Below are 27,836 nucleotides of genomic sequence, written 5' to 3' on the forward strand. Positions count from 1 at the left end.
ATCAGCAGAAGAGAGCTTAGCGAAGAGGGCTGCCAAGATCTTTAATACGAGAAGGGAAAACTGCTACGAATACAACGAAAAAGTGGTCCACACTCTAGCAGTTAGAACAAGGCAGAGACTTGCAAGAGGGAAAATTAGGGAAATAAAGGATATAAGTGGCAATATAGTTTCGGAAGAGAAAGAGATCTTGGAGGTTTTTAGGCAATTTTACAACAAAGTGTATACAGAGGAACAGGTTAGGATACCGGAGGACATAAGTGGTTACTTAGGGGATATACCAAGTAGAGTATTATCAGAGGAAGACAAGGAGGCGTTGGGGGCCCCACTGGGTGAAGAGGTAATTTTGGAGGCTATGCTCAGCCTGCCCTCTGGTAAAGCTGCTGGGCCGGATATGATTCCAGGAGAATTTTACAAGGTTTTTTTTAGGACACTTAAAACCGATCTAATGAATATGATAGCTGCGGCTCAGGAAGGAGTATCAATGCCTGCAAGTTGGGCGGGGGCTGATATAATTATAATTCTCAAGAAGGGTAAAATACCGACTGACCCTGGGACATATCCTCCTATAACTTTAATTAACTCGGACGTTAAATTTTTTTCAAAATCACTAGCTATTAGGTTATCAGGTGTAATTGGAGGACTAGTTAGCAGGAACCAGCATGGGTTCATCCCAAATAGGGGGACGACACAACACCTTAGAAAAGTAATTACCTTATTTGATGCCCAGGGGATAGCACAAGAGGGGGTAGGGGGACCCATGGCAGTCCTCCTATTAGACGCTGAGAAGGCTTTCGACCGCGTGGCTTGGGAGTTCTTGTGGGCAGTAATGAAGAAAGTAGGATGTGGGGAAAGGTTTTTGAAATCGATACAATCATTGTATAAGAATCCAACGGCATGTATAAGGGTGAACGCGGAACGGTCAAGATCTATTGAAATCTCGCGCGGCACCAGGCAGGGGTGTCCGTGCTCCCCCTTGTTGTTCGCGTTGTATATTGACCCACTAATTGATAAGCTAGAACATAATGCACAGATACAACCTCTGGTAACAAAGATGGGTCCATGTAAAGTATTAGCATATGCGGATGACTTGGCAGTTATTACACCGACGCCAACAGAGGCCATCAGGGAGATAGAATCTGAGGCAGATAAGTTTGGACGGGTTGCGGGGTACGCTTTAAACAAAGCAAAGACACAAATTATACATAATATAAGTGCAGAATGCACAGACTCCCGGGTGGTGACAGAGGGGGTGTATCTGGGAGTATCTATCACTGCAAACCTAGACCAGTTGGTTGAAATAAATATTAGCCCAATAATAAGTAGGCTAAAAGAGATTTGGATAGGGTACATAATATCCATATGTCAATAGTAGGCCGAGTGAATTTTGTTAAAATGAACATCCTCCCAAAGTTTTTGTATTTATTTAGGTCAATTCCCTTATTTTTTAATGTTGGTTGGTTTAGATTAATAGAGCAAATGTTTAATCGTTTTATTTGGGCCCACGGCAAAACCAGGAGGGCACTGAGATTTATGTCGCTAAAACGGGTACGTGGGGGCTGGGCCATGCCCGATCTAAAGCTGTACTATTGGGCAGCAGCGTTACAGCAAATATCAAGTCTTCTGGGAGGGGCTGAAATGGAAGCAATACAACATACAGGGTCTAAGGAGATTTACGGTTTGATATTAGGAGAGGAGGCAGAGAATGTCCTTCTGAAACAAACGGAGCTGAGCTTCTATAAAAAAAACAAATCTAAAACAGTAGAGGCGGCATACAAGATCTGGAAGTCGTTTAAGAAGAGCTTTGGCTTGGGTAGATTCAATGCCCATACTAGATTGGCGAGGAATCCCACTCTCCCACAGGATATATTTGGGGATGTAATCTTCGGGGAGTGGGTAAGGCTCGGGATAAGGAAGGTGGGGGACATTATGGGTTCTGAGGGTATGCTTCAATTCCCGGTACTTCAAGGGGTATTTGGGCTGAGCTCAAGAAGTTTCTTTAAATATTTGCAGGCAAGAAGTTTTTTGTCAGGTAAGACAGGTGGAGCTAGAGGTTTTGATAATAATTTAATACTGCAGATTATTGAGGAGGGGCAAGACTGTACAATTGGCAGATTGTATGCAGAATTAATTAAGATTAGAGATGATGATCTAGAAAAGGTAGAGCTGAAATGGATAAACAGATTGGGGATAGAGCGGGGGTGTTTGAGAAATTTGTAAAGTATGGATGTGAAATTCTTTGTTCGTCAACTTTGCAAGCACAGCATTACAAAACTCTGTACACACTGTACTATACCCCTGCAAAAATAGCTCAATGGGGGGGAACGCAGGGAATTACTTGACCCAGGTGTGATAGTAATGAGGCCGATATAATACATATGTTTGCTACCTGTCCAGATATGCAACCTTTAATAGAAGCTATGGAGAAATTTTTGGATAGGGCACTGAAACTGCAAGTTAGGCTAACCCCAGAGCTAGTTATGTTAGGGGTCTCAAGCGAGACTCCTTGCCGGAGCCAAGAATATTTTCTATTTGTAGCTATGGCAGTCTTCCGTCTATGTATAGCGACAGCCTGGAAAGATAGAACACCACCATCGATGCAGCAATGGGTAGCCAGGCTGCTGCATAGCTGTAATTTAGAAAACGCGATCTATGCCAGGCGGGGGAAAAAAGGGAGAGTAAAGGGGCAGCAGATATGGGCCCCAATTAACCCCTTCCATGCTCATGACGGAACGGTTCCGTCATGAGTGTCGGTTGAGCTGTGCTCATGACGGAACCGTTCCGTCATGAGCCCATAGGCTCATTAGAACCTTCAGCACAGAGCGAAAATTCACGCCGCGCTGAAGGGGTTAATAAATGGAGGGAAGAGGTGGTTTAATTAAAAATGTTTTTTCCCTTTTTTTTTAGGTAGAAACCCGTCTGTTTTATTCCTATGTGTTCTTGCTTATAGCCCACTGCTTCCCCCTACGGTCTATTTAGGATTTTGTTTCTTCCTTATTTTTCTTTGTATTCTTTATATTTATTTACTAATTGAAGTGTTATTTTAAGTGATTTGTACTTTAATGGGATGTTTATAATGTCTGTTCCTGTCCGTAATGAAATGGAAATGTCCTGTGGGGGAGGGGTGGGGGGGTAAAATTGTATCAAAATTTCCAAATAAAAAAAAAATGAATCTACCAAACTATAAATTAATGTTTTTTTGACCACCAAACACTGCATGCTAAATCAGCTATAGGTGCTTCCAAATGTAGAAATAGAAGGTGGATACAAACCCAACACCCATACGCAACTGGGCACAGCTAAACAAAATGAGCAGCAGGTTCTGATGGAGTAGGGTTACGAACTGAACATCAAAAGCCCACATCCATCGCACAGAGCCGACTATAGAGGGCCATATGCCATTTGCAGGGGTTCTGGACGTAGGTAGAATACCCAGCTGACCTACTGGAAATCATTAAGGACTAGCCCCAACAGACTATGCTAGATGGAAAATGGGTGAGGTTGACTGCTGCCCAGTGTATCAAGTGGATACTTTTGCCAAAGGCCAACATGCATCATAAGAACACCATATTAATTCACTTAATAACCTTTGCTAAAGGACAGTTGCTATTCTATAATTCATAGGTACATCCACAACTTAAAATTACTGAACCTCGTGGGGCGTAGCCGCAAAATGGCCGCTTTGTAAGCGAGCTCCGCCGGCCAGGATAATAATCCTACTCTAAACCTAACGTCGGTGCGGCTGATTCCGCGCTAAACTACAGCCTCTGACAGGGAAAAGGCTGGGGCACACAGCGGTGGCATTTCAAGAAAATTCGCGAGTGCCCGACTGAAGTTGCAGGTGTTGCACTGCGGAGCGGCTGTTCTGCGGAGACTTGATCGACCGGGAGCCGGGCTGCCTGTCTACTAGAGCCCGGGGCAGAGTGGGCCTGCAGTGCAGACGCCGATCGGAGCAAGATCTGCCTGGCACAGCGCCTGGAGGTGAGGTGACTGGGACTAGAGGGCTTTGTGGCCCGGACTGCGATAATCCTACACTGACAGAGCGGGACAAGGTCCCTTCTTTGTTGCTGTGCTGGAATTTGCGCCATTCCGAAAAGTCGATATTGGGAAAATGGCGGCGCTCTGAGTACACCCCGTAGGGCGCCGGACTGCCCTGGCACCGAGACGAGAAGCGCGGACCATGTCAGAGAACGCATTATTTAGGCTGCCTGGCAGAAATATTTAGCGCTCTGCGCCAAAAAGTGTCACTAGGTGGTGGGAGGTCGTGACACGATTGTGCGCTGAGGAACCATAGTAATCGCCGGAGGTACCCCCTAGGCCAAACGCACACGCGAGCCTTCCCTTGTGGGCAACTGGTGGAGAGGTCGCCCAAGCGGACTGTATGATAGCCCTGGTGCACCCCCATGGGTGCATATCATGATAAGGCCTGTGGGGAAAGTGATACATCGTGCATAACTAAGGCGCACCGAGTCACCAACTCACAACTGCGATGTGCCTTTTGGGGCATGGTGGCCTGCTGGTGTTGCGCGTGCTTTGCTGATGGTGCGGGGGTACCCGGATACTGGCTGTGAATCTCCCCCACGAGCGAGGCTAACTGCAAACCTGAGGTACTGCCAGAGCAGAACTATGGGCATCTATAGCCTGGTAGGTCTGCCGCCCTTGCAGAGCGAATTCGGGCACTGACGGAGATACTGGGCGGTGGAAGCAGCGGCGCCTGGAGGGCCTGGAAGGTGTGTGCCACGTCCCGGATCCACATCGAGGCTGATGTGCTGCAACTGGGTGATTAAATAGAGGACTCCTGAAGCCTGTTGCACCATAGTGGCGGTAAGATCGGCGGGGCGGTGGGTCTGTCGCGAGGTGCGCGGGTGGCTGGCGGCGCAGGGTATATCGCTTCACCATATACCGCCCAGCTGGACTGTGGGTTGATTGCAGGCGATGTGATGAGTCGGGCGCTGTTAGATTTGGAGCGAACAGGCCTTAACCACGTCTGAAAATTGCAGTGGACACATTGTTCAAAGCACCACCATTTAGAACTTTTACTACAGCGAGCCCTAGACACTCGTGCCATCATGGGTAAACCAGATGGCAGGCAGTCAAAGCTCTCGTTTGATGCCAGGCGTTCGACTAGACAGAGGGACACTGAACCTGGAACACAAGGGGGTTTGGCCACAGATGTACAGACCGGAGAGGGGGGAGAAGATCTGCGGACCCTATTGCTAGAAATGCGCAATAGTCTTCGAAACATAGACACTAAGTTGGACACACTCACCGCGCAATTAGACTGTGTGAAGACACAAGTTACCGAGCATGAAACACGGCTAGATTGTCTGGATAATAGACACACAGAGTTTCACGAATTTCAAACTGAGACGAAAAAACAACTTTTACAAATGGACAAACTCTTGGGCATCATAAGAGCAAAGAATGATGACTTGGAGGCGAGGTCACGTAGGAATAACCTCCGGGTCACAGGCATTCCGGAAACCACAGCGATCTCAAAAATGGAAGACTTTGTCTCGGAACTCTTACACAAACTTTTTGACCCTCATTTGTCCAAGGTATTTGTGGTGGAGAGGGCCCATAGAGCCTTGGGCCCGAGGCCACCCGTGGGTGGCACACCTCGCCCTATACTGGCCAAGATACCAAATTACCAGGACAGGGATTTGATTTTGCTCTGGCGAGGAAGAAGGGACAGATCACGCACAAAGGAAACTCCAAATCATTTTATCCGGACTTCACCCCGATGGTACAAGCCGCACGGAGAGAATTTCTCCCAGCTAACCGACTCCAGCTACAAGCGCAAATACCATACTCATTGTTATACCCGGCTAAGTCAAAAGTGACTCATGACGGCACTGCTCACTATTTCACTGATGCAAAATCTGCTCTCAAGTTTGCCAAGCAGGTTGCTGGCAAAGCACCCAAACGACGAGGAGAGAAGGAAAAGCGAGCTGAGGGCAGGCTGAGTGATAATGATTGATCTGCTATTTCGAAACGTAAACGTATTACTGTATTGTGTATTGTGCTATGCTACTCTGTTTTGCTCCATTCCTGTTGCTCCAAACTACGTTGCTCCGTTGTCTCCTGAGCCCCCCCTGAAGAGAAAGAGTAAATGTTTTACTTGTTTAAAAATGCGTGGTGTTTAGCCTGTGCAACATCATCCCGGCCACCCTGCGCAAGTGGGGGTGTATACCGGCCTATCCTCGCCCGCCAGGAAAGGTTACCTATATTGTAATTGTTAATGCATCTAGTTGATGATGGGAGGGGTATGCTACAACCTGATTGGGGGGTTGGAGTGGGAGGTGGGTGGATATTGTGGGTTGAATGTTTATTTTATTGCCAGTATGAAGTAGTCACAAACAAAGCGAAAGTATATTGTCAGATCCTTGCTATGCCCAGGTTGGATAGGATATTCAACTATGATTTCACCATATGGCAACGCTCATGAACGTGTTGAATATTCTAACTTGGAACGTAAGGGGGTTAAATGATGGACGGAAAGCTCGACTAGTGCACACCTATTTGACAAGGCACAGAATAGATATCTGTTTGGGGTGCCGCTCGAGAGAGACTCGTCAGCTGGGAATTGTGCAGCACGCTACAGGAGTAGCTTTTCCAGCTCCTACCTTGCCAGGAGCCTTGGGCGGAGTGACAGTGTCCCCGGAGGTTGGCCGCAGAGGAGGTGAGAGGCACGGCGAGCGGGACTGCGAGGACCAGCATTCTTGCTGAACATCGCCAGCTGGTTCCTCTTCCCGCCCGCGCCGCGCCCCCTCCAGTGCCACGCCCCCCGCCTGAGAGTACTTCACCTCTCGCGGCCCCCGCTTCGCGGGCGCCGCTCGAGAGAGACTCGTCAGCTGGGAATTGTGCAGCACGCTACAGGAGTAGCTTTTCCAGCTCCTACCTTGCCAGGAGCCTTGGGCGGAGTGACAGTGTCCCCGGAGGTTGGCCGCAGAGGAGGTGAGAGGCACGGCGAGCGGGACTGCGAGGACCAGCATTCTTGCTGAACATCGCCAGCTGGTTCCTCTTCCCGCCCGCGCCGCGCCCCCTCCCAGTGCCACGCCCCCCGCCTGAGAGTACTTCACCTCTCGCGGCCCCCGCTTCGCGGGAGCCGCTCGAGAGAGACTCGTCAGCTGGGAATTGTGCAGCACGCTACAGGAGTAGCTTTTCCAGCTCCTACCTTGCCAGGAGCCTTGGGCGGAGTGACAGTGTCCCCGGAGGTTGGCCGCAGAGGAGGTGAGAGGCACGGCGAGCGGGACTGCGAGGACCAGCATTCTTGCTGAACATCGCCAGCTGGTTCCTCTTCCCGCCCGCGCCGCGCCCCCTCCCAGTGCCACGCCCCCCGCCTGAGAGTACTTCACCTCTCGCGTCCCCCGCTTCGCGGGTGCCGCTCGAGAGAGACTCGTCAGCTGGGAATTGTGCAGCACGCTACAGGAGTAGCTTTTCCAGCTCCTACCTTGCCAGGAGCCTTGGGCGGAGTGACAGTGTCCCCGGAGGTTGGCCGCAGAGGAGGTGAGAGGCACGGCGAGCGGGACTGCGAGGACCAGCATTCTTGCTGAACATCGCCAGCTGGTTCCTCTTCCCGCCCGCGCCGCGCCCCCTCCCAGTGCCACGCCCCCCTGCTATTCACAAGAGCCCCTGGTCACGCGCATCGCGGGACGCGCGCGGGGCGGTCCCCGGGGCGAAGACCGGGCAAAGAGCGGGCCGTTTTAGGCCGTTAGAGGCCGCCAGAGACCGGACCGGGCCTCCCCTCCAACGTTGTGCCTGTCCCAAGTCTCTACCCTTGTCATCATTAGCCTGCTGTTCCCGACTGTTCTCTCGCCATGACTACCAGAGTATCCAGGAGCAAGGCTGCTCAACAGTGCTCTAGTACACTGGAAAAATTCTTTCCCAAGGCCAGTGCTGCGGTCAACAAAGGTCACACAGTGCCAGACACTCTATCTGAGGTGAACATTGAAAATGTGTCTGTGGGCCCCTCGGATTCCTCTTCAATTGACATTAGTACTCCAATACCCCCTGACGCTACCCATCTATCACTCTTGGATAGTATTGACCAGACAATCGAGTCAGTCCTCCAACAACTAAGGACCCCGTCTAACTTACCAAGGGATAGTGAGTCCTTGCGTCTCTCCGGGGTGGTGGAGACCACTCCCTATGCGAATTGTGCGGAAATGACTAAGTCGCAGGATGGGGGCCAAGCTGTAGTGCTAACAGAACCCGTTGGCAGCAGAGTGGACCATCCTCCGAAAAGGAAAAGGTCAAGTGAGCTAACAGGGGCAAAAAGGGCTAAAGTGGACATAATCAATCCAATACTGGATGACAGCACGGATATTTCGGCCTCTCCCGAGTTCATTTCCCCGGGTATTGGGTCTGGTCAATCAGGCTCGCCATCTGTCACAGTTGTACCAGGGTGTTCTGGGCCATTTATATTTGGTGGAACTCCACCTAATATCACAGATGCTCTAATTAGTTCACTTACGGACATCCTTAAGAACCTATTGGAACCCTTATCTGTAAAACTGGACTCTATAGATGCTAGACTCATAGCTATAGAAAACGCATCCAATAGAAATAGTCCTAGTGGGGGGTTGGGCCCAAGCGCACAGACGGCTCCCCGGGAACCTGTGGGGAATAGACCTCCTACTGCTGGAACATGCACACAGGCCAACACTGGGGCACAACACAGTATTACAGGTAGTCATGTCCCCCTACTGCCCCCTTTACAAACGTGTAGGCCCCCTGTCCCTGCACCTAGAAGATCCAAGCAACCGACACCACCCCAACTAACGAGTGAGGGGTGTGCTACTAATGGATATACTGGTCGTCCCACTAGCTCTAATACTAGGCGTAGGGCGGTCAATCTGCCCCCTGAGGCAGTGCCTTACACAGCAATTATGGTGGGAGTCCCTGAGCTCACTGGTGACACTAGAGAGCCACAGGACTCACTCCGTAATAAGGTAATTAGCTGGCTCAACACTAACAGGCCCCTCCCTCCCAACATCAAAGGAGATGTGCTGATGGTTAGAAGGATCCCATGGATTGGAGTCACCCCCAAGAACAGGGCAGGGGACTGCATTATAATTAGCTTTAAAAGCCCACTGGTTGCCCCTTATATTTGCAACTGGCTGGTAAGGCCGGATAAGTCCAACATAGATTTAGTATCCCTCTCACACTTCTACCCAAATGTCTCTAATCTAGTTGTGGGGAGGTAACAGAGCTGGACTAGAGTGGGCTTCGCAATAGATGGTTCACGGTATAGACCCAAGCACAACACACTTCCCGCTCAGGGCAATTTCATTCACCAGAACAGATTTTCCTGCCTGGACCAAGTAGACTGACCACAAAAGGGAGATATACTACAACCCTCAGAAAAATCTGCCCTTGGGGTTCCAGACAAGGGGGAGGGTATACCTCATTCCGCAACTGACAAAAAGATCCAGGTCTCACTCAATGAGGGGGGGACCTCCTTGGGAAGTATCCCAGCACAAGTTGAGGAATCATCAAGCACACGCATTGCTTCTACATTGCAATCAGTGGAGCTTGTTGTATTACCCACCCCGTCGCCCACCATATCCGGTTTGGGTGATCCCGGCAAGCCTGCACACGACATCTCGCCCGTATTAAGTGAAGCAGGTTCGCAACCTCAAGGTTCAGGGTTGAGTATTCTCTCCTGGAATGTGGCAGGCATCACAAATAAGGTGGGCACCCCGGAGTGGGAAACCCTGGTTAACAAAAGTGATATCCTTCTTTTCCAGGAGACGTGGGCAAGGGAACCACAGTCTAGGAGGGGGTATGATATTTCTGAAATGCCGGCAAAGTGGAATGGGAGGGGGAGACCTTCGGGTGGTCTAGCTATCTGGGTGGCGAGCCACATTGGGTGCCAGGTGGAAAGGATGGAAACATTCTCACAGGACATTCAGTGTGTGCTCCTCAAATGGCCCGGTAAAAGAACATGGGCCATCGTTAACGTTTACTCACGACCAGTCGCTGTGGGCAATGAATCCCCTACCCTAGTCGAACTCTCATCTTTTCTAGGACAACTGTCAGGTGACCTGAAAATATTGATGGGAGGGGACTTCAACTGCCACTTCGAACCCCTGGAGGGTCTAATGGAGGGTGCCTTTACTGCCGAGGATGATCACTGGGGAGTTCCACCTTCCTCTTCACCTCACCCCAAAGCTTGGTCTCCGTTGGTAATACAACTCACTTCCCTCACTTTGAACTTTGCACTGAGGGCGTGCAATGGGCGCACCCCTTCTGACACTCCTTCGGTGTGCACATTCAATAGAAAAGGCCATGAGTCAAGGCTGGACTATATATTTATAGACATCTCCCTGTGGTCTAAAGTTCAAGATTTTAGAGTGGTTCCGAGGGCAGATAGTGACCACAATTCCCTTCTGCTGGAGATCCAGCATCCAGCCCCTGCAGCAGGGCTGACAACTACTGACACCGGAGTTGACCAGGGGGATATACTCCTTACTACAAGTAGGCGTCGGGTGAAATGGGGGAAGTTGGTTGATAAAGAAGATGCTTTTAACAAGTTATATGGCATAGCACTCCCCAGGTTCCAGGAGGTGGATTCTCTCATTAACCAACTAAGACCCTCTGATTATAATGAGAGACTATCTGGCATCCACCAGGTCTTAGTGAGGGATCTTAAAGATGTTTTCAACCCGGTGGTGCCCTCAAGAAGGAAAAAGACTCGTACCTCGACTTGGTACACCTCTACTTGCAGGAAAACCAAATCTGAGTTACTTTCCGCCATTAAAGAAGGTAGTGACAAGGCGAGGGTTGTAGCCCTTAGGAGGGAGTATAAGGTAGCACTGGCTAATGCAAGGGCAGAGTGGGATTGGAACCACTGGCACGAACTGATTGAAGCCCTTAAATCCAAAGATTCTAGAAAATTCTGGGCCCTGGTAAATAATGGAACAGGGGATCTTATATCCGCAGCTGAACCTAATATTGCCCCCTCTATTTGGGAGGCCCACTTCGGAGCATTATATCAAGAAACCACTCTATGGCCCGAAAGGACGGCGGCGGAGTTCCCCTGTCCTCCAGATATGGCCCTAGAATTTTCCTTAGGTGAGGTGAAGATAGCACTGGAGCGCTTGGCGCAGGGGAAGGCACCGGGGCTGGACAAGCTACCCGGTGATCTTTTTAGACACCATCCCGACATCTGGGGCCCGTACCTTCTTATCCTTTTTAATGCTATATTAGGAGGTATGGCGGTCCCTTCCTCCTGGTTAGGGGCTGAAATATTGCCGATCCATAAGAAAGGGTCCCCTTTAAGTCCGGCAAACTATAGGCCAATTAGCCTTATAGATGTCCCCCAAAAGCTTTTTGCGCGTCTTATTTTGAACCATCTATTAGACTGGGTAGAGGATAACGACATCATGAGTCCCTTGCAGGCTGGCTTCAGGAAAAACACGTCGACCATGGACCAGATCTTCCGCCTCGTCCTCCTCTACTGGAAGACGGTGAGGATCGAGGGGGGAAGATTGTACATGGTCTTCGTGGATCTGAGGTCAGCCTTTGACCTAGTCCCGCGCAGGAAACTGTGGGAGGTACTGGAAAAGCTAGGAGTTCCCCCCCAGCTATTTAACATCTTAGCCAGGCTGCATGAGAACAACTATGCGCAGGTCAGGTGTGGGAGAGATGGCAATTTATCATCCAGGTTTCCCGTTCGTCGAGGGGTGAGGCAGGGTTGCGTCTTGGCACCGACCCTGTTTTGCTTATTCATCAATAATGTCATCTCACACCTGGAAAATGTCAAGAACAACGACGCCCCATGTTTGGCAGGTAGGAGGGTACCGGCAATTATGTTTGCCGATGACACCCTCCTCCTTTCCAAAACCCCCATGGGGATCCAGAGGATCCTGGATGGATTTGGTCTTTTCTGTCGTCAGCACGGGTTGGAGGTGAACACAGAGAAGACCAAGTTTATGATCTTTAATCCACCTACCAAAACTAGGCCCAATCCCACCCTGGGGACTTCCAGCCTTGAAAGGGTGTCTACTTTCATATATCTGGGGGTAACATTGCAGGAAAATTTATCATGGGACCGCCAGATAGTACGATCTAGGGTCAAACTGTCCCAACTGTCAGGCGCAATTCTGAAGGTGGCCAATACTTCTTCCTTCAAGCCCATAAGTCCGGCCCTTGAAACTTACAGGACCCAGGCCAAGGCAGCGGCCATGTATGGCAGTGAGCTATGGGGGCATAAAGCGGTGAAGGACTTATCAACAGTTGAAAATAGCTTCTTAAGGCGCCTACTAGCTCTCCCACGTGCCACGCCACTTCAGCCTCTGAGAATGGACATGGGTCTCCCCCCTATTGCAGAGGAGCTTGTGTCAAAGCAAGTGAAGTTCTGGCACAGGCTCTGGTCTACGAATGAACTTTATCACTACAGGGAGGATCTTACCCACGTCATGAGCTTGAACTATAGTGGCAAAATCCCCTGGCTTGCCTTTGTGAAAAACGAACTGGTTGCCATGAATCTCCGCGACCTCTGGGAGGACCCTGCGCGAGGCTGCCAAACAATCTCGCGCAAAGCTCTGTCACAAATCTATAAAGATAGGTCCCTTGCACACTTGATGGACGCTCGAAACAGCGGCACCCTTACTTTGCGATTTTTAGAATCCAAAAATTCTTATGTTTTTGAACCTTTTATGGATTTTATCTTCCCCATCCTGGCGAGGAAACTGTTTGTTCAATGGAGGCTTGGCACACTCCCTATTAACTCATACACCTGCAAGTGGACCAACGGGGACGATAAAACATGTCCCTGCTGTAATAGCCATTTGGAAGACGACCTCCACATTTTGTTTGTGTGCCCCGCATATCAAAGGCCCAGGAAACATTGGATAGCGCCGTTATGCAAGAACCTAGGGTTCAGAGAGTATGCACAGGCATACAGGATCCTGAAAACCAGTACCCTGGGCCACATTGTGTTTGCTGTTTCCAAATGTCTTATGGCTACATGGTTGATTAGAAAGAAAAAATCCTCTGAAGCCCCCTGAACTTTCTAGTGTTTTTAATTCTTTCCTCGCTGGGAGAGTGAATTTTATTTCATGTATTTAAAAAAAAAAAAAAATGAATTTTATTGTATGTAATGTCTTGCACTGCATCTTTTATGGTCTATATGGCCGAAATAAAGAATTTTTGGATTGGAGTGGATTGGATATCTGTTTCCTGCAGGAGACACACATTAACGTGACACCTTCACAGTGGCTGAGACATGGCAGGTTTGGGGGATGTATATTCAGCCATCTACGCATGGGGTGGCCATACTTATAAAGAAAGGATTAGACAAAAGTGATTTTTCTTATGTGGACCCGGAGGGGCGATTTGTTCTTCTGAATGGGAGTCTGGGTGGTAATGAGGTGTTGCTAGCCGCTATATATGGCCCGAACAGTGACTCGCCTGACTTTTTCAGGCAGGTATGGTCCAGGATTAGAGCCCTGGGGTGTCACACTGTCATCTGGGTGGGAGACTTCAATGCTGTTCTCAACGATACCGCTGACAGACATGGCACGGCTAGATCCCTGCACCCCCAGGCGAGCGCTGCACTACACAACATAATGTCTGATGGAGAGCTATTGGATATTTGGAGGGTAAGGCATCCTGGGCTCAGAGAGGGTACATGCATCACGAGCCAGCATGCGGCCTGGTCCCGCTTGGACTTTTGGCTAGTCACGCGTGATGTAGCTGCTTGGACGGTAGAGATATCACACTTGGCGTGTTCACTGTCAGCGCGTTTACCTGGCGACTACCACCGCATGCACTGCTAGATGAGACATAAGGTCAGATATTGTAGATTATTTTGCCACAAATTCGGAATCGGTCGACACTGAAGGCATGCTATGGGATGCGTTTAAGGTCGTGATTAGAGGGCAATGCATAGCGCGACAGGCAGGTGTCCTTAAGGCAATAAGAGGTACACTCGCAGAGCTTGAAAAGCAGATTAAGGCTTTGAAGGGGGAGTTTTATACACAGTCAAGTCCCGAAACAGCAGGTCTTTTGAAATTAAACTTACTTGAGTTTGAGGAGGAAGCTAACCGTGAGGTGAGGTTCCTCGGTAAACATGCGGAGGCGAGGCGGTACGGAGAAGGAGATAGGCCAGGGCGCACCTTGGCGGGGATAATCAGGCAATCCCGAAGCGCTACCTTTATACATGAGATACGGGGTGTCAACGGGGCTATTGTCAGGGGTCAAAAAGAAGTGCTTAATGAATTTTATACCTTTTACTCTACCCTCTACCAAGCAGCGGGGGCAACAAGCTCTGCAGATATGCTTGAATTTCTAGAGTCTATTGCACTTGTCTGGTTTAATGATAATATCAGAACTTACATGGATTTACCCTTAACGACAGACGATGTAGTACAAATGATAAAAAGCCTCCCTCTGAATAAAGCCCCGGGACCAGATGACCTACCGACCGCATTTTACAAAGCTTATGCGGAAGAGTTGGCCCCCCTGGCTGCTTGCGGTGTACGAGGAGGCACTGGAGACGGAGATCTTACCACCGTCAATGAGAGAAGCAATGATTATAACCTTGTTAAAGCCGGACAAAGCGGAAATGGAGTTGGACTCATATAGGCCGCTATCTTTAATAAATGTTGACGTAAAGATCTATGCTAAGCTGTTGGCAAACCGTCTTCAGCCGATGCTCCCAATGATCGCGCTTCCTGATCAGTCGGGATTTATCCCAGGACGATCAACGTCGCATAATTTGCGCACTCTGTTCTCAGTGATTCATTATTTGCACCCCAGTGTCCAGGACGCAGCTGTCTTTTTAGACGCGACAAAAGCGTTTGATTCACTAGAATGGCCATACCAATTTCTGGTACTGTCACGCATGGGTGTAAGTCCTTTATTTATTAAGCGAATTAAGATTCTCTATGAGAATTCCACTGCCCGCATTAAAGTGAATGGCTTGGTGACGGACTCTTTTCCAATCTCGAGGGGCACCCGGCAGGGATGCCCGCTATCACCACTGCTATTTGCTATAGCAATGGAACCACTAGCAGCTAGGATAAGACAGCACCATACTGCTAGAGGAATAGGGTTCAGTACCCGAAGCCTCCTGATATCATTATATGCGGATGATGTAACCCTATACATACACAACCCGGAAGACAATCTAAACCCAGTGCTACGTGAATTTATCAGATTCGGGGGGCTCACTGGCTAATCTATCAACTGGGCAAAATCAGTAATTTTCCCGCTAACGGATGGCACGAAGGAAGTGATCTCTGAATTCCCCCTGTGATGGGAAGCAAGCGAGGTCAAGGATTTGGGTGTGTGGCTGAGCAGGAATCTCCAGGATATTTGGAGTCTGAATTTTGGAAGGGCTTACGCATGGCTGGAGGGGAAGGTTGCAATCTGGTCCAGGTTGCCTCTGTCTATTGCAGGAAAGATAGCCCTGGCTAAAATGATCGTTCTACCCAAATTCCTTTATTTGTTTGTAAATGTGCCGATTCCCCTCACTCAACACTTCTTCAGGACTTTACGCTCACTATTGTTATCCCTGGTGTGGTCAAATGGGCAGGCTAGGGTGTCCTGGAATCTCCTGACCTTTCCCTTGAGACAGGGTGGGCTGGGCGCCCCGGACATGCAACTATATGCTTTATGTGCGCAGGCACAGTTTCTCCACTTTTGGATACATAAGACGCCCTTCAGCCGCATGTGGCGGTTGAAACTGATGCGGTAGCACCGGTGCCCCCGGCTGTTGCTCTATATCAAAAGGCGCAGCGTCCCCGAGGGGAGGTTGACACCGCAGATACATTGCGTTGGGTCTGGCGTGCATTACAATAGAGGGCTGGCGTTACGATACTGTATGCACCATCCATATTGTTAGAACATAACCCTATGCTGCCATGCATGGAGGGGGGTGTCGGGAGGACTCTGATTGAAAACATGCAGTTCAGAACATTCGCATATCTCTATCCAGATGGTAAATTTAGACCTCCCCCGCTTGACACAGAGGAGCGCGCTGTCCCATTTGCTGAACAATTCTTATATCACAAACTTCGCACTGAATGTCGCCAGCTCTGCACGGGATTCTCTGAGACCCCTCCGACAATGTTAGCGCTGGAGTGTGTTCTTAAAACACCTTCGGCCCGTAAGTTGGTCACACGCCTTTACAAAACCATGCAGACTGCTCATCCGGCTATACAGCCTAAATCATTGGCGCTATGGAATAGCGAACTAGATTCGCAGATGACGGAGGACCAGTGGGAGTTTTGATGCGGGCAGCTTACTGTTCTTTGCCCAAACTATCGCCTTAGACTGATTCATTTCAAATTTCTACATAGATATTACCGTACACCGATCGGTCTGTGCCGCATGCGTTTGAAAGAGGATGATAGGTGCTGGAGGTGTGGATGTGCACAGGCTACCTTCCTGCATATGGCCTGGGAATGCCCGAGATTGTGTATGGTTTGGCAAGAGGTGTTTGACGCAGTGAATCAAATGATTGGCAGGGCTGATGAGCCAACTCAGATATTGGGCATTTTGGGGTATGTACGTGACACACTGCCTAATCGGTGCAAATTACATGTACTCCTTTTACTATATGCACGTTGACAGGTGGCTATCCGATGGGGCAGGAAACGGGTTCAGAAATTCAAAAACTGGCTATCTGATGTAACTTATGGTCACACTCAACTTAGTTTATATTGGGACCAGATGCCCTAAACTTCCCGTCCTAAAGATGTATGGGAGCCCTTTCTGGAATGGACACGTACTCGTGTAGACCCGACTGCCCAGGATGAACCTGCCGGGGACTAGTGGAGTCATGTTGGCTGTAATGACAAAGTAATGTCACACTGTATGACTATGTATAACGAATGTTGCTAAATTTATAGACTTCATAACGTTTTGTAAGCAATGAGTCCTTTAGCACCGTATCCCCTTTCTTCTCCTAATTCTGTGCCTCTTGTGCTGCCATGTACACCCTTTATGTCTGACCTCTGCAAGTTGTAAATGCGTTGAATGATTACTCGACACTACCTGGATGGACATACTACATTATTGTACTTTCGATGTAATGTGACTGCACTGTTCGCTGGCTATTGGTTGGCACCTTGTGCCTTGGCTGTACTTCTTTTTGTTTATTTTGGAAAACTAATAAATACAATTAAAAAAAATACTGAACCTCACCTGCAACCATTTCCTTAAGAGAGCAATGGGCTGTAGGTTTGAAACCTAGTAACCACTAAATTATAGCTCTACTCCAGATATTATTGATAGAGACCTGTTCACCTGTTCTTGGTGAGCTACTTCAAGAGAGGATAGTATATTCACTTTTCCCAGTCTCTACTAAAGGTGGCCTTTCGGGTTACGGTGATGGAGGCTGCTCCTTGTGCACAGTACATTTTAGCATTTTAAGCAAGAACAAATATTCATATAATTTCATGGCATGATCGTGTACATATTCTAAATCAGAATACAGAGGAGTCAGAATGTAGGGGAAATATTTTTTCAAAAGCAACAGAACAACTCAACTGTAAAATGAATAAGAATGTTCAAAATGGTACGAATGACAATAGCAGATAGGATAAGAAAACACTGATATACGTATAAATGACTTTATGTCCACATATTGGAAGTATATCATATTTGTGAAAGTTTCAAAAGATGCAGACCTCTTTGACTCTGATGATATTCTTGAGATCCTGTTGACTTTCTTTCAGTTCTTCAACCAACATTTCTACACGTTCTTTTTCATTTGAAAGTTCTTGAATTGTCTCCTGGATTAAAGATTGTAATTCCAAATAAAAAGTTATCTCTTGCCAAAAGATAAAACATGCATATATAAACCATGATGTGCACCAAAGTAGGGTTTCCATTTGATTAATATTCGACCAGGAAACACTTTAATTTTCAAACATTACACAGTTTTAATTATATTTTGTTTATATGTGTTGGGGTCTCCACCCCAAGTTAAGACATAACGGATACTAATGAATGGAAATACTCAAACTAATATAAAATTTCAATAGCAGCGAGAATGTCTGCAGTCTCTGTGGAGTGTGCAGTAAAGGTGCAGTAACAGGGTTTCTTAAACAAGCCATTGGATTCAGCAGCCTCAAGCTGACTCTACCTAGTAAACCAATTTCATTTTTGTCATGGAAGGTAAAAATGGTCCAAAATACTGTTATTATATAAAGCTCAATATTAAAGTCTGACAAATGTTAAATTAATGTATTTTTAGTTCACACCTTTTGCTTCTAATAAAGAGTACTTTTCCGTCAGCCCCTTACTCATGACTGGATGACTGTTGCCTGTCCCACTTTTGATTTGATGGCTTTCCTCCCTCATAGTCCCAATGCTGTCTGTCCTACATCTTGCTCTCTGGGCCAATTCACAAAGGTAAAGTTAGACCAAAAGTCTAACTTAGACCAAAAGTCTAACTTAAATTTTTTTTTTCTCTGTATTCTAAAACTTGCGAGTAGTATATTTATGCTTGAGGAGGGTTCACACTAGGGGCTGAGGATCCGCACTTGGGGCGGTACGTCCGCCAAGTGTAAAGATACTACTTGTAAGTACCTTTGGGAATACAAAAAAGTAGTGAAGTAAGACTTTTGGTATAAGTTAGACTTTGGTCTAACTTCACCTTTGGAAATCGGGCCCTCTGTGTTTAATGGGATGCATGTCATCTATCACCTCTCCCTCCCCCAAATGCTTCCGGCCCGCTCTCCATCCCTGGTACAATTGCTTTTCTTATTCTTTTTTAACTATGGTCTGGATACTGAAAAACACTATCCAGCCTTTTTGTCATGCTTTTGTGTGAATTCTTTCATCCATTTTTCATTTAATGATCTAATATGTCTGATCGTCATGTTAGACCCATGAATGTATTTAAATTGGCTGCCTATATTATGACAGATGTGTATACATGGGTCACAAGACGTGTCATGATGCAAGCATAACATCGATTACCTTCTTGGAATGGGTTTTCCTTAATAGAAAACCCATTACAAGTTTGCCGGCCATCCAGGTGTATGTGTCATGAAGCATGCAACTGGAAAACAAGTTTAGGCAAAACCTATCACTCAGCATTTTAGAACTGTAACATATTGCCTTTGGCAATGCTTGTTTAAACAACAGATCCAGAAAAGAAAATCAACTTCAGATGGTATCAAATTTAGAAATCAAAAATGGCCATGACCTGCACTCAGCTGGAAGGGCACAGCTAATGGCCATATAAAGCAAGTTCTCCTGGAAGAAGACTGTATGCAGGGCATTGCCAAAGGGCACACCCAGCACAGAGAGTGAACTCTTCATGGGCAAAATGTAGGAAGCCAGCTCTGTATATACTATACCAAAGGTATAGTGTGCACAGAGTCCAGGGAGTCCCCATAGGTATTGCAGATGCTAAATTAGACAAGTACTAACAGCTCCCTTTGTAGTAGGGTGGGCGAGCAGTTAGGCTTATCCAGATGGTGTGTTGAGCATTTATTATAGTCACTCAATCAAACATGATGGCACACACTCGGACACAGAATCTGGACCTGTTAGGTGAGTATACAAATATTTACTTTTATTTTATTTTGTAGAAACAAGCAGGACTTGGAACAGGTAAGAAAGAACACTTTCAAATGTAAAGCTATACACAGAACTGCAATTGTGGATTGTATTGGAATCGTTTACAGGTTTGTATCGTATACTTTTGAAACATTTTAAAATAAAGTGAAATTACTTTCGATTAATCTTGGACTACTTTTCAGTTACTTTTAGATACTGAGGTGATATGTCGAGATATCACACCCTGGCTGAAGTTACTTACAGGTAAGTGCATCAATTCTTAAACTAAAGTACACATCCTTACTTTTCATACATTGGTTCCTATTGGAAAAGAAGGTTATCGGTTCGCAGGAAAGTAAACAACCTTCAATCATAGTTTCTGGGGGTGGGAACCAAGGTTCCCCAAGGTTCAGGTAGGCACTCAAATTGCACCACCAGCGGCACTAGGACGGCCGGGTGCAGGGGCCCAGTGTTAGCCAAAGGGGCTTAGGGGACCTTCGGTCAGGGACTGCTTGTGAGCAGGTCGCTTGGCTGTGGAAGCAAAGTTCCTGGGGGAGATCAAGCCCTGCAGGGACCAACAATCAGCAAAGGAGCTGCACCACCAGCGGCACAGGAGCAGAAGGGCGCAGAGTGCCAAGGATCTGTGGATTCTACTGGAGATCTCCGGTACGGCAAAGACGCTGCAGGCTCGGGCAGGGAAGCTTCCCAAAGGCTATTACAGGTTGGGGAGGTAATTTAGGATCTTGGGGGGTACTCTAACACTGTTGGTAGGATCACCCAAGCCCGTCGGCTGTCAGGTGCAGGGGTGTCTTTTGGCGTCGGGTTCCTCTTACCAGTTCCGGTCGGGTGGATCCTTAAGATTGAGGCTGCAGGAATCGGATTTAAGCTTGAAGGAAGTCGGGGATCACTAGATCCCAGGTCAGGATCGCTGGGGAAACCTCCTCGTGGCGCTGGCCCACGCGAACTCGGACAGTGGGCGCCGAGTGCAGAGTGGTGCAAAATCGCAGAGAATCCTGGATCTGGATACTGTGGGTGTATCGTTGTTTGAGCAAATTCAGAGCTCATGGGAGACAGAGTCTTAAAGATGGTCGGAGGGCAGGTACTCCGGGCTCTGGGGGGCTGCTGGCTACGGGACACGCTGAGGTTTCAGTGTAGTCAGGTCGGAATCTGGACAGGCCAGTAGGGCTGCGGCCAGAGCAGTTGGTGCCCTCTCCTTCCTGGGTCAGAACAGCTCTTCGGTCCTTCTTCTTTATTCCTCGAGTCTGAGGAAGCAAGAATCTGGGTACCCCAAAAACTAAATTTTGGGGCTTTTAAAGGGGTGTGCAGGTTGGGACCAATAGATTGCTTCCTTGGGGTGGGTACAACCCCTATTATTCCACCTTCCAGTGGGAGGGGGGCATGAGCCTCTTCCTAATTGGTTGGGTCCCCTCATCTTCAAGATGGAGGGGACTGAGAGATGTGTGCTTCACCTTGCCTCCCCCACCGGAGGGGTGGGGTTGGCAAAGGTGAGCCTATCTCTTCTCCTTGTTTGCTTTTCCTGTCGATTCTCTTGCCCACAGTGGGGGCAGAACCAGTGGGAGACTATTGCTGGGGGCAGCAAAAGACAAGGACAGCTTAAAAAGGTGGACGCCTTTGAAGATTCCCCTTCGTGGACCCAGGCCATCCTGGAGGAGGAGGCTTGACACATCTTCCCAGGAAGGGCTGTGTTTCTGGACCCAGAGAGCCGAGGTCTAGGCGCCTGACTGGTGGTCGTAAATGGCAGGCAGCCATCCAGGGCTGGTTGCTTTTCATGGGGTATGTCTAAGATGCCCTCTGAGTGCATTTTACATTAAATACCACACTAGCATCAGTGTGGGTTTAATGTGCTGAGAAGTTTGCTACCAAACTTCCACGGTTTTAGTAAAGCGATTGTGGAGCTGTGGAGTTTGTAATGACCAACTCCCAAACATATACTCTTTATGGCTTTACTCCACTGACAATGTCCAAGAATGGACTTAGACACTGTAGAGGTACAGAGCTCATCCCTCTGGACACTCACCTGAGGGCTAGTGCACCCTGCTAGAGGGATGACTTACCTAGGTGCTAGGCAGTGGGTTGCAGGCAGGCCACAAAGGGATGTGTGCCATGTCGACTCCTCACTTTTCTCTGCACCAAAACAGGCAGCCTGAAATGGCAGTGTGTGAGTGTTAAGGTACAGGGTCTCTAAGGGTGACACAATAGGTGCTGCAGCCCTTAGTGGCCTTCCTTGGTCACAGTGCCCTTGGTACCCATAGTACCTTTAACAAGGTGCCTACCTGTGGTCAGAGAAGAGCCAGTTGTGAGTACGAAGGTACAATTTTAGGAAAGAACACAGGTCCTGCAAACCTGAGTGGCAGGGACCAAGGGCACATTAAGTCAAGTTGCCTCAGATGTCAAGCAAAAAGTGGGGTGTATTCATACAAAAAGGTGCATATTCCTACACAACCCCTCAATCAAATGAAAGAGGATGAGACTAACCTTTCCCAAGGATTGAAAGGCCTGCTTTAGGGGTGACTTACAGGTTTTAAGCGCAGTGACTTTAGATATAGGGAAACCCATATCTTTTGTAAGTGGTGCCAGCACCAGCTTACACAGGCTGCACTTTGAGTGGTCCCTCATGGGTGGCATAATACATGCTTTTTTTTTTTTTTTAAGCTGAACATAGAAAGGCATGGCAAATACAGTCCACAATATTGCATTCAGCATATACATCTACAAGCATCACATTAAACCAAAACTGATCAGACCCTCCGCCCCACCCCCCTCCCACCCGAGCCTAAGTTCACAATTTGAATCATACATTAATACAATTCGACCTCCACCTATGGTGGGAATGTACGGCTGGACCAGTTCGCAGTACACAGTAAGAGCATGTAGCCGAGTGGCTATAGACTTTAGTGGACACATTGTACCCATCCGTCCTGGACAGCATCATCAGGACACTCGCACCGGGCTAGCAAGAATTCTCTTAATGGGGCCCAAATGTCCTATAGCCGTGATCCACGTGTCAAAATGTCAAAATGTCAAATGATTTATATAGCGCGCTACATACCCAGAGGGTCTCAAGGCGCTTGAAGAAGGATGGGGAATTACTTGTCGAATATCCAAGTTTTAAGTTGCTTTCTGAATGCTAGGTGGTTCTGAGTGAGGCGAAGGTGAGTGGGAAGTGTATTCCAGGTTTTAGCTGCTAGGTGGGAGAAGGATCTACCTCCCATGGTGGTTTTGTTGATGCAAGGGACAATAGCAAGGGCTTGGTTGAAGGATCGTAGCTGGCGGGAGGAAGTTCTTCTTCGTACAGGGACAATTGTTCATTGCAATATGTCATATCCGTTAACCATTTAGCAGCCGTCGGGACCCGCCTTCCATTCCATGTGAACAGCATCCTCCTCTTAGCCAGCAGTAAGGCTATCCTCACAAAGCGACCCATCACCCCCCACACATCAGGCACATAACCTAGTAGACAGAGCAGAGGGGAACATTCCAGCCTATGTCCAGTCATCTCATTGAGCATTTCGGGAACACCTATCCAGTATGCATGTACATCCCACATTGCCAAGCTAAGTGGACAAAGTCCGCTCCCTCCTGCCCACAACGTCTGCAACAGGTAGTGTCTCTAAGCCCATATTTGTGTAACCTCACGGGGGTATGATATGTCTGGTGTAAAAATTTTAAGTGTATAATGCGGAGATTGCTATTAGCTGAAAGTTGCCCCGTTAGGCCACAGATCTGTTCCCACATTTCCGCCGTGAGCTGCGTATCTAAGACCCTGTTCCATCTCGCTAGGCTCTTGTCCTCTGGGAACACTGATTCCCCCTGCACCATCTGATATAGTTTAGTGAGTAGATGTTTCCTAGAGGGTGTCGTCACAATTAGCTGCAACGATTGTGATATCGTTGGCTCATCCGGGAATGTAGTATAGTGATCTCTGATTGCACTGCGTAATCGGTAACAGGTATAGGTAAACATCGGTGTGGGATTGGAGATAAAGCTCAAGTCCTCACTAGTAATGTATGTCCCATCCCTGTAGAGGTCACCCATCATGGATATGCCCGCCTCTTTAAGGATGCGGATCGCTCCGCATTCTTGCGCCACGGAAAGGGCGCTGTGTCCCTCGATCGGCATGTTAGGTGCGTACAGCGGGAGCTTCTGAGTCCTGCGGCCTATACTGTGCCAGGCCGAGACCGTGGCATCAATAGTATTTATTTCTGATTTGGGTGTCGCTCTATGCACATGTGTGAGAATACCATGCAGAGCAGTCTCCCCAGCATCCCCCTCTTCGACCGCAACATGCGGGATAAAGGCATGTGGTTTGTACCAGAAGTATGCGTACTGGGCTAATCCGCATAAGTAGTATACGAAGAAGTCAGGAGCACTAAAACCACCCCTAGCAAAAGGCAATGTAAGTGTGGATAGGCCAATCCTGGATGGCTTCGCACCCCACACCAAGCGGAGCAATTGCGTCTATAACATTTTAAAGAATCGCTTGTTTAAATGAACCGGAATATTACTAAATAGGTACCAAAATGTAGGCAATATCACCATCTTTATTACTGCTATGCGATCTGCTAGCGACAGAGGTAAGCTCACCCACCTATCAATTTGGTCAACCAGATCAGTGTACGCTCTCCCATAGTTTTCGCGAATTACCGTCGCCGGATCGCGATGGATCCATACACCCAGATATTTCACCGGATCCTCTCACCACTGTAGAGGGTATTCAATCTGGGGAGACGTAGTGGCAGCCGTGAGGGGGATGATTACCGATTTTCCCCAATTGATGGTGAGGCCAGAGTATAGCCCATAGCGAATATATTCACGGATAACTTGTGCGAGGTATACTTGAGGTTCCCGAATATATAACACCATGTCATCTGCATACGCAGAGATGCCCACCGGCCTATTATTAAAGTTCAGGGCTGCCGCTCTGTGTGTTTGGCGAATGCGGCAGATAAGGGGTTCCAACACTATGGCAAAGAGAAAAGGGGACAGCGGGCACCCCTGTCGAGTGCCCCGCTGGATGGTAATCGGATCAGATGTTAGTCCCCCCACTCTCACCCTTGCCGAGGTTTCCGTATACAAAATTTGAACCCAGCGAACAAACACCGGTGGGAACCCCATTCTATTTAAAATGGAAAGCATGTACTGCCATTCAATGGAATCTAACGCTTTGGCCGCGTCTAACAGCACGGCCACAGCGGGTAACTCGGGCTTCAACACATGGAACATGGCAAAGATTGTTCTAAGATTCCAGGACGTGGAACGATCTGGAATGAAGCCAGACTGGTCTGGTAAAACCAATAGGGGCATTAGCAAGTGCAATTTAGTAGCTAGTATTTTGGCGAGGACCTTAGGATCATTGTTAATTAAAGATAAGGGGCGATACGATTCACACCGGGACGGATCTTTGTCTTTCTTTATTAGGGTGATAATAAGCGCCTGCCGGAGCGATGGAGGGAGAGAGCCAACCTCGTGCGCCTCTGCATACACCGCGAGGAGATGGGGCACCAGAAAATCAACAAAGTGCTTTTAAAATTCAGCTGACAGCCCATCAGACCCTGGAGCTTTCTTCTTAGGAAGCGAGAGTATTGCTTCTCTGACGTCTTGCTCATCAATGGGTAAGCTGAGGAATTTTCTATGCACGTCAGATAGCGAAGCGCACGCTGTGTCCGATAGGTAGTCCGTCAATTCTGATTCCGACAGGTCGCCCCGAGACGTGTACAAAGTCTCATAGAAATTCCTAAATTGGCCCGGAATGTCGCCAGGGGTGTAGTGGTCTTCCCCTGCATCGTCTACAATGCGGTCAATCAGAGGGGCATCTGCTTGGGCTCGCAGACGATGAGCTAGGACCCGCCCAGGTCTACCCCCCTCCCCATATGCTCTTGCCACAAAACGTTTGGACATATATTTCACCTCAGAAGCCGATAATGTGTTGTTCTCCTCAATGTGTTCCTGAATGAGATTGAGTGTCTCAGGTGAGGGCAGAGTGTCATAAGAAGCCTCTAATTCCCGCAGTTTACTTTCAGTGCGCCTCAATTGTCCCCTTATGTCTCGCAGTATGCCAGTTGACGTACCTATGCATGATCCCCGTATCGTGACCTTAAACGCCTCCCAAAGGGTGGCCGCGCTGTCAACCGAGCCTGCATTCAGCTCGAAGTATTGTGTTATGGCATTCCTGATGGTATCCTCATACACTGGGTCTAGAAGAGAGTCTACTTTAAATCGCCAAGTAAATGGTCGGTGGACATTGTGTGGGACTTGGAGAGTTAACTTAACAGGATTGTGACCCGAAAGGGTTCTCGGGAGAGCACCAACCTCAGTGACCCAGCCGCGTGCCTCCCCACCTATCAGCCAGTAGTCCATGACTCCCTCATGTTGCATGCACCAGACGTCGGATAATCCCCACTCTTCCATGAAGTCCCGCACACATTAAGCATATGGTGACCGGCCAGGGGAGACTTATCTACAGTTGGATCCACACAAGTATTCAAATCCCCCCCCAGTAGCAAAGCTGAATCCGGCCACTCACGTAAAGCCTGAAAGAAGGTTAAGAAGGACGCTGGCTCGTCAACCACTGGGCCGTATATGTTAGCTATAGTCACCATCACCCTATCTAGCTTCCCCGCACCACAGCCCGTCTGCCTTCCCCATCTACCCTAGTGTCCAAAGGCTGAAACGGGGTGCCCTTCTTCACAAGAATTAAGACTCCCCGGGCATATTAGAATACGAGGAGGACAATCTAAATGTGGCCCAGCGCCTTGCAATAGCTCCCTCTGTGTGCTTAGTCAGATGGGTTTCTTGTAATAAGGCAATGTGGACATTCTGTCTATCTAGATACGCAAGCACCTGTCTGGTTTTCTTGGGCGTTTTCAGCCCGCGCACATTCCACGTAATACAGCCATACTTCTCACCCATCAGGTAACAACACCACAATTGGTCTCGAGCCAGCATCCTGCCACCGTGAAAGATCGTTCAACTCAGTGCGTGTGATAATCATCTGTATATCTATTAAGTGGTTAGCGGACTCAGGCCCCTCCCCCCCACCCACTTTGGCAACCCCATCCCACCAAAGACAGACACTACCCTCCCCCCACATCCCAAAACATATAACAAAAACCACAATAGTTTGTGGGCTTATTCCCATTGGGGGTCGTTGCGGCACCAGGCAGTTCCAGCACTAGGCGGAAGTGGGCCACCGCTTGTGCATCAAAGTACCTACACCTCAGAGGCCATAAACATTACAACATGAGCAATATTACAGGAGCATACACCATCTATCGAGGCCCATGGAGCCCGCGCGCCCCCAACAGACCACCCACACCCCGCAAAGGCATCACAGTACAACAGTACATTAACTATATTTCAAGTTGGGGAAACTACCATTTATGCAAATGCTCTTTCCATGAACTAACTTGACTAGTGAGTCAGTGTGGTGAAGAAAGAAAGGCGTATCAACCTGTCAATCAACATGCAACAAAAAGAAATCTTAAGCAGAGTTATACTCAGTCTTCAACATCAGAAGTGGAGCCAGTAGACTTGCGCTTGTTCTGAAAGGATTTAGCATATGCCATGGCCTGTTTCGGAGTCGTGAAGATTTTCCCTCCTTCATACTCGCCGATCCGCAACCTTGCGGGATATAGCATGGCTAGGGAATTTTTTCTTGCAGGAGTAACTTTTTTACGTTTTGAAATTCTTTTCGCGCTGCCTGTACTTGAGCCGTGAAGTTCGGGTAGAATGTCAATGGCGTGTTTTGGTAGATCACCTTGCCCTTCTGTCTAGTGATACGCAAAACAGTGTCTCTGTCGTGGTAATTGAGCAGACGAATAATAATAGGCCTCGGCGGGGTACCCAGGGGAGGCAGCGCCGCCAGTGAGCGGTGAGCCCTCTCCACCGCAAACATAGGGGACAACTCGTCCGGGCCACACACCTCTCTTAGCATGGTCTCTATGTAGTCCTCCAACCGGCCCACATTTGTCGATTCTGGCAGTCCCAGGACGCGAATAGTATTGCGCCGCGAGCGCGCTTCGATGTCCTCGTTTTTCGCTTGGATGACCGCAAGCAGCTTGGAAATGTCCGATTTCTTCTCCGCCACCTGTTGAAGGCCGTCCTCAGCATCGGATATCCTCTGTTCCGCCTCTCCAATGCGCGCAGCCTGCTTGTCAAGTTTGGCTGAAAAAAGATCCATGCGGCCATTCAGGGCTTCAATCTTCCCGTCAATAGCCTGAAGACTATTTTGAATGGCTGCTAGCGCTTTCTCCAGGTTGAGTCCACCCTGTGCTGCGGCCTCCATGTCCGGG

The 27,836-nt window shown here is 48.4% G+C and overlaps 1 protein-coding gene across 12 annotated transcripts in view; it reads right to left on the reverse strand.

The window, feature by feature from the left end:
* Positions 1 to 27,836, reverse strand: part of SYCP1 (synaptonemal complex protein 1) — a 6,803,167-nt gene that overhangs the window by 4,102,179 nt on the left and 2,673,152 nt on the right. For all 12 annotated transcript variants that reach the window (XM_078644363.1, XM_078644366.1, XM_078644361.1 and 9 more), the window contains one exon: positions 17,643 to 17,747. In XM_078644363.1, the coding sequence (XP_078500489.1) occupies positions 17,643 to 17,747 (105 nt within the window). The remainder of the gene's footprint in view (positions 1 to 17,642; positions 17,748 to 27,836) is intronic.

Source organism: Lissotriton helveticus, chromosome 5_1 (assembly GCF_964261635.1).
Source record: "Lissotriton helveticus chromosome 5_1, aLisHel1.1, whole genome shotgun sequence".
In the NCBI taxonomy this organism is placed as follows: Eukaryota; Metazoa; Chordata; class Amphibia; order Caudata; family Salamandridae; genus Lissotriton; species Lissotriton helveticus.